This window comes from Corvus brachyrhynchos, unplaced genomic scaffold (assembly GCF_000691975.1).
Source record: "Corvus brachyrhynchos isolate BGI_N302 unplaced genomic scaffold, ASM69197v1 scaffold90, whole genome shotgun sequence".
Taxonomy (NCBI): domain Eukaryota; kingdom Metazoa; phylum Chordata; class Aves; order Passeriformes; family Corvidae; genus Corvus; species Corvus brachyrhynchos.
In genome coordinates this window covers 4,413,136-4,424,874 of record NW_008236932.1, presented here as the reverse complement: position 1 = coordinate 4,424,874, position 11,739 = coordinate 4,413,136, and the positions used below count along the sequence as shown (strand labels likewise).

Below are 11,739 nucleotides of genomic sequence, written 5' to 3'. Positions count from 1 at the left end.
ATGCTTCTGAGAACTGGGGCCTGGGTTGACTAAGCCAGCCAGTGTCAAAGGGACCTTTTCCACGTACATTCAGCCCCACTGAACTCAGACCTGCAAGTTTTTGTGGTGGCATGCAGAGTGGCCTGGGTGGGCTCGGTCCCTCAGGTCTCTGAATGTCCCATTCTCCACCTTCTCCATCAAGAGAACAGTAGGTCACACTGCTTGTCCTGTGGGATTGCCACCAACCCCTCACCTGTATGTGGATAAGCATCATGAGGCATCGATCTCTGCATAGTTTCAGGGAACTCATCTCGTTAACCTTGAAATGTAATCTGTTTTAAATCTCGGTTTAATTTTCATTTTAATCTCAATTGATCAATTATATCATGTTAGAGGCACACAGCTAGATATGTTTCTAGGGATAAAAGGAAACTTGGCACATAGTTGAGTGAAGCATTTCTAATCTTTTTGTCCTCTGGCTGTCAGCTACAGGATGTAAGTGTATTTCTGACTGGTTTACATTTGAATGCAAATCTTTGCTAGCTCATTTCTAGGGCAGCTTTTATATTACTGGTTTTTCTACATCATGTCAAAGTCAGTTCTAGGAACTTTTCTTAGGGACTCAGTTGCCTATGCTCTGTTGTGCACAGTTGGATACAAGCCTGTTCATGGAATAATCTGCTATCTTTAAGTTTCTTGTATTTTTTTCAAGTTTGTTTGCCAAGAATAACTTTTTTCTCTGAGACTGGAGGGGTTTTTTTAAAGATTTTAAAAAGCAGCTGTAGGACAGAACCTCAGAGTAATGCCAATAGTTCAATGATAACAATAATTGTTGATACTTCAAAAAGCACACTGTAAAGACAGTTCAGGAAGTTTTTCTTGCTGAGAATTAAGTCCTTTGAGAATTGTTTAACATCCAAAACCATCTCTGTGTTAAAAAAAGGAAAAACCTAAACTGTTAAATTCTAGTAAATTTCATCGTTATACAGAAATGCTGAGTTTCTACAATTTTTCTAATTTCTGTAGGAAATAACCTCCATTTTTCATAAGAGGTTAATAGTGTTGTTTCATTGGCACTATTTAGGCAAGTAATGCATGTTTTCAATATTGCTATAGTAGCACTATTCCAATTTTCAATTGATTGAAATGAAAGAAATCCTAGAAATAAAAATAACAAATCAAATCTGGCACAGTAAATTCTTTCATCCACAGAAGCTGCTTGCATTTGCTTGTGAGGAATAGCATGGAATAGTTAAGTTGTTTGGGCTGGAAGTGAAGGGATTGGTTTCCCTCTAAGAAGATGGGAGAGTTTGGACTTCATAATTTTTGTGCAAGTCAGTGTTAATATTCCTATTTTCAGTAAATCATGTGCAGACTTTCTCTTAATATAATTTCTAGGAAAATGAAAAGCCAGGGAAAGCATCTTGCCTTCAGGCTGTGTGTGCTTGATTCTTCTCACTGTAATTCTAAAGTTAGAGAGGGTACACACACTTCGTTGTAAACTCAGGAAATTATGTATTTTAAACATTTTCCCAACACGGGGTGTGATCTCTCCATTAAAGAATGATTGTGAACTACAGGCTGAGACAAATCCTAGCATCTTTGATATAATGCAATTTTAGTCTCAGGTCATCATGAGAAATGGTGTGAAGGCAGATGCAATTTTGGAACAAATTTTAATAAACAACACAATATAAGCAATCCATGATAGAAAAGCTCCCTGGTAACTTCAGTAAAATATAGACTGTTTTTTTCAAATGCTCAGGACCTTAAAATCTTATTGTTGATATACTTTTCAGAAATGCTTTCTCAGAAGATATGTTCTTTCTTTAAAAATATCTTTGCTGAATACGTAGATAATAAAACATGAGAGATGACCAAGATTGACTTGAGGCTACAGCAAAACTCCCTGTTATGTTTTACTAATCCTGATGCACAGGCATCTTCTCAAGTACTCCTCTGTGTTGTAGCACTGGTTGCATGGTATACCAATGTACATTGTTGTCCCCATCACATTTATGCAGATGTTGCCTTTGACACTCATATTGACAAAGTTTGTGGAGGCACTGTGAATCTCAGGTCTTCACCCTGGTACTGCTTCTGCAGAGCTGTTTAACTATTAAAAGTGTTGACTGGATGCAGAGTTCCCTGTCACTATCATTTTTGCCTCTTCCCAAAGCAGGTTTTAAACCAGAGGTTCTGCATCGAGTACTGGTGTACCTGAGAGCCCCTGCTTGGTTATTGCAAGACACATTTCTGGCAAAAGCAAAACCAGGGACATTTTTTTTTCTCTGGAAAGTCGTGTTGCTGTTGTCACCTCAGCCCCTTGCCCAGCTTGCTCTGAGTGATGATGGCAGCTCTGTATAAAACACAGGTTGGAGTCATTAAAAGTGGAGGCAGGAATTTCTAGCACTTACAAGAGATACTGGATTGAGAAAAATGGAGCAAGAGGTCTTATTCTTGGGTTTTTACGTTTTGGTAGACAAAATGTGAACTCAAAGCAACAGAATCTGGATTACTAAAGGGATTGAAGTACTGGTGACTGAGCTAAAAAATGTTATCAAAACCAACGATAAAATAATTATGTGAGTGTAGAGGCATATTTGAAGCAGTTCGGGCTTTTCAAAAAACAGAAATCAAAACCACAGAATGACAGAATCAGTTAGTTTGAAAAAGACCTCTGATATCATCAAGTACAATCTTTGACTGAACACCACCCTGTCAAATAGAGCATGGCAGTAAGTGCCACATGCAATCTTTTCTTAAACACCTCCAGGGATGGTGACTCCATCAATTCCCTGGGCAGCCTATTCCAATGTTTAGTCCCCTTTCTGTGAACAAACTCTTAATGTCCAACCTGAACCCCTTGAGGCTATGTCCTCTTATTTTTTCACTATTTGTCTGGAAGAAGAGACCAAACCCACCTGGCTACACAAAGAGTTGTAGAGTTGTAGTGAAAAGGTCTCCCCTGAGCATCTTTTTCTCCAAGTTAAACAGCTCCAGCTCCCTCAGCCATTCTACATCAGACCTGTGCTCCAGACCCTTCCCCAGATCTCTTGCCCTTCTCTGGACACGCTCCAGCACCTCAGTGTCTTTCCTGCAGTGAGGGGCCCAAAGCTGAACACAGCACTCTAGGCACAGTCTCACCAGTGCCAAGTAAAGAGGGACAATCACTGCCCTGGTCCTGCTGGCCACACTATTGCTGATACAGGCCAGGATGCCATTGGCCTTCTTGGCCACCTGGGCACATGGCTGGCTGATGGTCAGCTACTGTCGACCAGCATCCTCAGATCCTTTTCCACTGGGCAGCTTTCCAGCCACGCTGCCCTCAGCCTGTAGCACTATATGGGATTGTTGTGGCCAAAGTGCAGGACCCAGCACTTGGTCTAGCTGAACCTCATCCAATTGGCCATAGCCCATCTATCTAGCCTCTCCAAAATTCATCCATCCAGGGAAGTGGTTGCAGTGACATTACTCCTTGGGCAAGTCCAACATCACAGAAAAGACATTTTGGACCTTGTTCAATGGCCACTGCAGTGGAGTCTTCTAAGCAAATTTGATGGTGGATAGCTTGGCTGCACCACAAGAACTGTTTCTTTCTGTGCAACAGTGGTCCTACCTCTGTTCAAGGAATGAGGAACAGTGCAACAGTAAAAATGTTAGAGGTGGAAACATTCATTTTGCCTTTGCTGTTGAAAGACACTTTATGAAAAGGATGGGTTTTGTTTGAAGATGTGGAAAAGTTCTGTGTCAGACTCATTATAACCTCAGTGGAAGGTAGAGCCAAATTCATACAAATGGCAGTTATACGGTTTTCCAAGTGCTGGAAAGCCAGGACAGATTTTGCGCTGATCATCCTTGCTACATCACCTCCATTGCTGCTAGTAGACAAAGCCATGAGTACAACTGAAAATATTTGCTCCTGCCACACTTTTCTCTGCTCACTAACCTAGGGGCACATAATGGTTATTGGACAGTTCATCCAACAGTGTGTCGGTCCACAGAACTGCTAGTCCTAAAATTTGCTTTCATTTGTCAATCTGAAGGAACACAGTTTTTTTAAGCTAGAAAACAGAGTCCTTGTTGTCTCAGGTCTTTGTTGCAGATCTCACTTTGTGAGAAGTGTCTTTATTAAGAAAATGAGTTTCATTGAGGCTTTGAGAGAAAGTTTCAGGGCTGTGCTTGCTAAACACTGAAGTGAACAAGCAGGATTTCTCTGTCTTCCATGTTTACACTATGTAAACACTATCACTATGTTTACTCTATTAGGTGCTTTCAAAATCCTAAAATCTTTTCTGCGTTCAGCTATTCACTGCTCAGTTGTAAGTAGTGTAGAGTGTTGATATTTTACAGGATTACATTAGTGCCACAGAGCTTCTGTGAAGAGCCTGGCAGAACATGTTCTTTATGGCATGCGTAAGGAAGACACAGGGTAAAAAAGATGAAGCATAGCACTGCCAAGTGCTTTGACTTCTCTGGAGCTGTAGGTACTCAGCAACTTTTCAGATACATTTGTGAACTAGAGAAAGCTATGTCTTAGGTTACAGTGTAAGATGTAACCAAGAGTATGTATTCTATCACCATCTGTTAAAACCAGGTGGGGCAGTGTTCTTTATCTCTTCCATGACACATCCCTGACAACTCTCTCTGGAGAGATATTTTTTTTGTTGATGGGCTATCAAGCCTCACTGCATGACTCATAAATTACATCATCCCGTTGTGAGATGTTCCACCCAGGGGGAGGAACCAAGCATTCCTACCTGGATATAATCTGAGATTCTGAACACCACAGTCAGCCTTACCTACTAGAGTCCCAGAGGACAGGAGCTACATAACCACCACTGGACCTTCTGAGGAAGACCAGACCCCTCTGCAGGATCACCGCTTCAACAGAACCACATCATCTCAAGAGGACTGCAGCCACCATTTAATTGGACTGCTACCACCACCCTGCCTTGGCAGGGTGCCAGGTCATATCCTGACTCTGTCAGTGTTTTTGTACTATTACATTTATTTTTAATTTTCCTATTAAATTGTAGTTCTGATTTCAAGTCTCTCACTGGTTTGCTTTCAAACTAGTACAGGTCACTTTCCTTTCTGACCTGTTCCTTGGAAGGAAGAACCTTCCAAGGAAGTCCTGTGCCTTTCTGTACCATTCTTCTGATGATCCTGCACCCTGCAAATGAGAACAACCAAATCAGGCTTATATTCCTGAGGACTGAAGCTCAGGACAGGGAAGCACCAGCATAAGGGCTGGCTTGGCTGGGGATTCATGATAAGGAATTAACATGTCTGAGGAATTACCAAAAGAATCACAATGAGCTGGGGAAAAAGGAGTGAGAAACACGTCAGTCTCAGGAAGCTTAACTGAGACTAGCATGTAGGTAATAAGAGAGGTTCTTACGTGACAAGATCTTGCTCAGATTGACCAGGTTTCCTGCACCATCTGTTCTGCTCCCTTTTCACCTGCTTCTCCTGGTGCTCTTTTGGTCTCTCTGTGACCCTTCAGACACACTGTGCAAGAGCAGGGCTCATGTAGCCCCTGTTTAGTAGGTGCTGGGGAAAAAGATTACAAAACCAGAAACAGTGGTAGCATTACATTCAGATTAAGGATCGAGCCCCCAGACTGTTCCCTTAGTCAATTCTGCTGTCAATGGGTGAATCATTTTACGTTGTGAATGAGGCAGGCCCTTGGGAGGCTCTTAATCCTGTGATAGTCTTCCACATGAAAAGGTTAGGAAACTCACAAATGCTGTCCCAGCCAGCTGAAGGAGTTTCAGCAGCAAACAGGTTTTGCCGCTTTGCTCTGGCTTGCTGTGATGACAGCTGCAGCTGAAGGTGTGCCACACTTGGCAAGGAAAGCATCCTGAAGACTAACCATCAACTTAGAAGGAACTGCAGCCTTGTGGAGCAAATGTGACAGACAACCATGACATTTTTTTGAATGAAGTACAGCATTACTTGCCCAGAAACAAATGCATTATTTTTCCTTCCTACTAGCCTCTGAGCCCCTTTCTCAGGAAAGCATGGTGCTGCTTGTTACTGATAGGAATTGTAATTGTGGTTCATTGAGAGTAAAGCCTGCTTATTCAGCAGCACAGCTCCTGCTGACTTCAGAAAGCCCAAAATATAAGCACAAAATCTCTGAGACACACTAGAGGGAAGGCACTTGCTACACATAAATGACTGAATTTATGTAAAATTTGGGATCCTAGAATTGCGGAGGTGGCAAATTAGCATGAAGGTTTTGTTCTGTTCCTAATGTGTATCCCTATTTATTTCTAAATAATTTCTTACAGAGCTAAAACATGAACAAATAGCATAAGCTTACATAAGTTGGAGATGTGATTTTTTTGTGGTGAGAGGTTATTTTTCCCTTGAAGACACCATCCAGAGACTGTATGAAAGTGTTAAGGAACAGTCACATATGAGCATAACTGGAGGAATTACTCACTAGCTTGAGGATACATGACATAGCCAAACTACCTCACAGGCTTGCAAAACTTGCCAGGATTTGTGAGCCTTTCCTCTGTAATGTATACCCTTTTGTTTCCTGGAGAGACACTCAATTAAAAACAGGTCTTCCTAAGTAAAAGGAGCCATATACAGTTTGTATCAGAGGTAGAAGTCAACCCTTTCCCCCCATGGTGAACTGGTTAAACTAGTTGATTCATACTTTGTCTATAAGATGCCATTGTTTTTGACATGCTTGCTTTCTCTCTCTCTGCTTCTTCTTGCTTCATAGTCCTTATTTCAAGCAGAAAGTAAATTCAATAATATTTGAGTTGACATGGAAGTTTTGTACTCCAGATGTCAAAAATCAGGGAAAATGAACTAACCTATTCCCATTCCTTCCAGTTTGTTGGTCTGTTTTGGTTGTCCATCCTGGTCCTTTGTCATCTTGATGACCTCCTGAGCAATATTAGTGAAGAAATCAAAGCACTGGGGCAAAGAGGCTGAGTTTCAACTCTACTGTTAGCAGGGTCCCCTCAAAGGAGATAGCAGAGAAGGTGATTACCAGTGGTGTGATTTTGGATGCTCTGTTGCATGGCTGGGGCCCCCAGCATTTGGAGGTGCTATCTGGGCAAGACTGCAGCTCCTGCTGAGTTTAATTCAGCATCGTACTTTGTGAAAGAGCAATATGCAGCTGATCCTGGATTGATGGCTAGCAGGGCCTGTGGGACTGCAGGAGGACTTTGTGGGGACTTCAGTACTACTCTGCCTTTGTGGATGAATTTAGATTTCTGCTGTTATTGACCTCAGTCATTTATCAATTCAAAACCTTTGGCTTAAGAAATGCTAGTAATAAGAGAAGCCCTAGTATTGTCCATTAGCTAAAATCTTGAATGAGATTGACTGTGGTGGCCAAACCTTTAATACACAGTGCTTTTAAGTATGGAAAGATAGGTCTTTCAAAAAAATGAAGCAATGCTTCCCCTTCAGATGGTGATGGAGTAATAGCCTGGTAAGTTTGGACAGGGTGGAGAGACTGAAAACAAAAAGGATTTAAAATATTCTGAGCTTCTTTTGTAAGTATGAGAAAGCAGAGCCCAACTGCTTTCAAAGTTTTTTTGAATGTAGAAGCTGATAAAACATTGCTTCTCCATAGAAACACTTAAAAGTCAGGTTTCAGCTGCTGTAAGATTGGTTTGACATCCATTCTATGTAAAATTAGTAAATGAAGGGCTTTTTACACCTGTCTTTTAATGTTTTAGTATTTGGGTTTTAGTTTTTATACAGCTGTCTGATTAGAACAATTATTTTTTGTTATTAACAGAAGTAAATTTTGCATTGTATTTTTACTTGAGAACCTTGAACTTTTAGAAAATTCTAAGTATCAGCCTTGGCATCATGTCCCAAGAGGACTGTTACTGTAGTCCTGGCTATATTGTTCCCTTGGAAAAGAATCAGCATGGAAGTACTAAAAATCAGTAACGTTAATAAAATTTCAAACATAGATATGTGTGATGCAAGTTAGTCTGAATTGACTTATCTAACATTAGTCTGGGAAGGAAATCCATTGCTAACTACCTGGGGTTCTGTGAGAGTACAGAATCCCAACAAGATTTTTTTCCTTCTTTACAATAAAATATAACATCACCCTCCCTGAGCTGTAGGTCCATCAAATGCATGTTCCAGTGTACAGACACTGCTGGAGGACACCCACTTCCCACTCTAAACCTGTGCATCATCCCATTTTTTTTGCATTCAGCTCCTTCTCTGCATCTTCACCTCTGCTGCCTCCTTTCTGAGGGAGCCATATCACAGAATTCCCTTTTAGTCCTGAGGAACCTTCCACAAGGTCCTAACCAAAACTCCACTCTATCACTTTCATGTGCAAGGAGCCAGAAGAGAAAATGTAGTTGAGGTAGCCAGATCTCTGCTCTGCAATGGTGTTTGTTCATTCTTTTTATGGGATAAAGGAAAGAGGTCATGCTGGACAGCTACCAACTGCTATTGCTCCTGGGACTTGCCTGGTGTCAGTGCATCTTCTCTGCATCATAACAAAGGGTCTCTTGCTATTGCTCTGTGCAAAACCAGGAAGAATTTTGTCTGCATTAATGTAGCTAAGACAAGTCCCATCCTAAAACATGGAAAAGGGCTACTCTTTAAAGGTTGCTACTTTTCATTGCCCTTTGGTCATCAAATAGACCTACTATGGCAAAACTCTGGTTCTGGATACAGAAAATACTGCCTTTCCCAAATCAAATTATGTCCCCCTTAATGCACTAACAGATCTCAAGGCATGTTTTTGCAATAGTAGCACATTCTTGCACATCACACATTCTGTACGCATTAGTCATTATAGTGGTACATTATAAATGAGGTTGTAAAATCTAAAAAAGCCTTAAAATTTGACTCTGTCTTCTGGGTCCAGATAGCTGCAGTGAATTCAGCACCCAAATATGCTTCACTCTGAATTAGGTATCTGAACTGTAGGCTCTGAACTGCAGAAAAGTGCTGTGGAAGATTAAGGCTTCTGTAATGCAGTTAAAAGTGTAGATCACATTGAAGCTACAGCATGTTTTTGCTAGTTACTGTATGATTTCAGAGTTATCATGTTATCAGGTTATTAAGCATGAGTCATTTTATCAGATCTTGCCAGGCTGAATGAAGAACTTACATAATCTCTAAAATGTGATTTAGATAACAAGAGCAGACTGTCATCCAGGATCATGCTGTCTGACTGAGCAGACAAGGTCCTCTTCAGGAAACCAGGTACATACATAATGATGCATTTGCTGTGCTTTCTACAGCATGAGTCTCTCCCTGCCAAAGTGCCATTGGCAACTTCTCTTTAGTTGGCAAACTGAAGACACGGTGCTTCTGAGTAACTGCACAAACAATTTTGACCGTGGCAGTCAGACAGTGGCAGACCTTATCTCATTTCCCTAAGGGGAAAATGGTCCTTCAGCCAAACATGGCTTTCTGTCTTCCCAAGATACATTCCTGGTTGTGTGGCAACTGAGCAGCTCTATGATACCACACAGGTTTACACTGATGCAGCTTCTGACTTTAGCTCTCCCTCCTTTCCCCTGTTCACTTTCCAGATTTCTTCTTTGCCTTGCTATGAGTATGGTGTTCCTCCTCCTGTCGTTTGGTGTTTCTTCTTGGCAGGATACATTGTAAGAACCTGTCTTTGAATATGTCTCTCAGAAGAAACATGGATGCCCCAGGTGTGTTGACCCCTGTTAAGAATGATGGTGAATCTTTAAAAGCTTTAAAACAAATAACAAAATGTAACAAAATAGAAGTTTTAGATATTTAAAAGTTTAATGTTTGAAAAGGGAAGTCTTCTCCAGTTCCTGAAAGACTTGCAAGTTGGGGACCTTCTGCATTTATTATACTTCACAGATGCTCTGGTCATGCAAGGAGCTTTGAATTGCAGCTGATGCTCTCAAGTCTCTGTTTGCATGTGGGCTAGAATTCAAGTTATTGTAGCAGTTGTTCTCTGTGCATGCACTCTGGCTTGAGCTACTGCAAAAACAAGCTTGAATTCTACACAATTTTATTTCCTAATGATGTGCTTCCTCCTGTTCATTCATTCCCTCCATGCTTAATTTCAAAGATGTTGAAAAAATACCTAGAAATTTGCAAAGTTTCTAGAAATTCCCATGCTGGGTCCATTCTTGACCGCACCAAAGACTCACAGTGCATGGGGTGAAAAGACCTGGGAGGAGCCTTGTGGGGCAGATCGTAGGCAGTACTTGTCTATTTTATTTCCAGTTTTGCAGTTTTGCTATCCACAGACCAACCCTTGCCTGGTGAACGGGAGTGGGCAGGGATGTGCAGGCTGCAAAATCATTGAAACACAGCCTCCTCACCTCCCTTGGCACAGAGCAAACAGAGATTATCTGCAGCTAACTGGTGACAGGTGACACTGAGGAGCAACTAGGTAGGCAGGTAGTAATTTGTGTTGATTGTGTTGTGGGGAAGGCATTCCCCAGGGGCAGTTAGGCACCGTGTGGCTGTCTTTTTAAGCCTTGACACAGTTAATTTTGCATCCAAAAGTGCTTGTATAGAAGAGGACAAGGAATAAAATGAGGTGTAACATTGCCATGAATGCTGCATTTCATCTGGGAAAAATGTAATGCGCTTTTTTGCCTATATGAAAACAAAAGTGAAATGAGAACAACAGGAACTCCAAGACTTGCAGGTCATGTTCACAAAGCACAGGGGAGAGAGGGTTAGGGGGAGCCTCCAAACAGACCTGCAGAAATGAGCAGAAATTCACAGATACTTTAGCTGCCTGAGGTCACTGGAGATGACTTCTCTGTCATTAGGTATATACAAAGAGAGACACTCAGGTTTTGCTGTCATCTTGTACTGCAAATTTCTAAATAGTTTTGATGAAAATGGCAAAAGCTTTTCTTGAACTGAATAATTATTTAGATGTCGGAAAACAGACAATATGAAAAAAAGCAAAATGTTAAATCTCAAAGTTGAGGGAAGGTTGTGGCTTAAGTCTTGTAGGTCCTTTAAGAGTCTCTTAAGCCTTTGAGCAACTGATGACTATCAGTATACAACAGTGAAGGCTAAGCTTGTTTGCTTATTCCTTGTATTTGAAAACTCAAGTTCCAAACCTTCCTTTTGATGTCTCTCAAATTCAGTTGAAAAGGAGATATTTGATTCAATTGACAAATGTACATAAATTACGTAAAACTTTATTGTTTCTTCAGATTCAATGAAAGTTGGTGCTTGATTGCCACACTGGTGTTTAAAATTAATTGTATTTTTAATTTTAATTTCCTAGGTATCAACACACAATCACCATCTTTTGGACTGCTTTTATATTTTGTCAGAGGTTTAAGCTTCTAGTCATTTTGCCGCTGATACTGAACTGGCTTGTTTGAAAATCAGTTTTCTCTTCAGTTGTATATTGCAGGGATGTTCCTGAGAATGAGGAATGAGGCTGCTTATAACCAGGCATAGTTTTGAGACATGTTTTGAAGAGCATGAGATAAGAGTGAAATGGGTTTAGCTGAGCGTACAAATGTTTCATTTGCCCGTGCAAATGTGGTCATGCTTTGGGAGTGCTGAAGAGCAGGGTTTTGCTCTCTCTCTCTCTGCAGGTGAGCAGTAAATATGAGCTTGGCAACACACGACCACGAGTGCCAGGACCCTGTGATCTGAACCGTGTCTTCAGCTGACTTCCCAGTGGCAAGGCACTGTTGATCCTGTACCATGGAGGACTGCCTTCACACCTCCTCCGAAAATCTCTCCAAGCTGGTGAGCTGGGCCCACAGCCATGGGACCATC

General features: G+C 41.3%; 1 protein-coding gene across 1 annotated transcript in view; it reads left to right on the top strand.

Moving 5' to 3' along the window:
• Window positions 1-11,739, top strand: part of KIAA1958 (KIAA1958 ortholog) — a 47,826-nt gene that overhangs the window by 13,392 nt on the left and 22,695 nt on the right. The window contains exon 3 of the mRNA XM_017728276.1: window positions 11,553-11,739. Coding sequence (XP_017583765.1) covers window positions 11,665-11,739 — 75 coding nt within the window. The 5' untranslated portion in view covers window positions 11,553-11,664. The remainder of the gene's footprint in view (window positions 1-11,552) is intronic.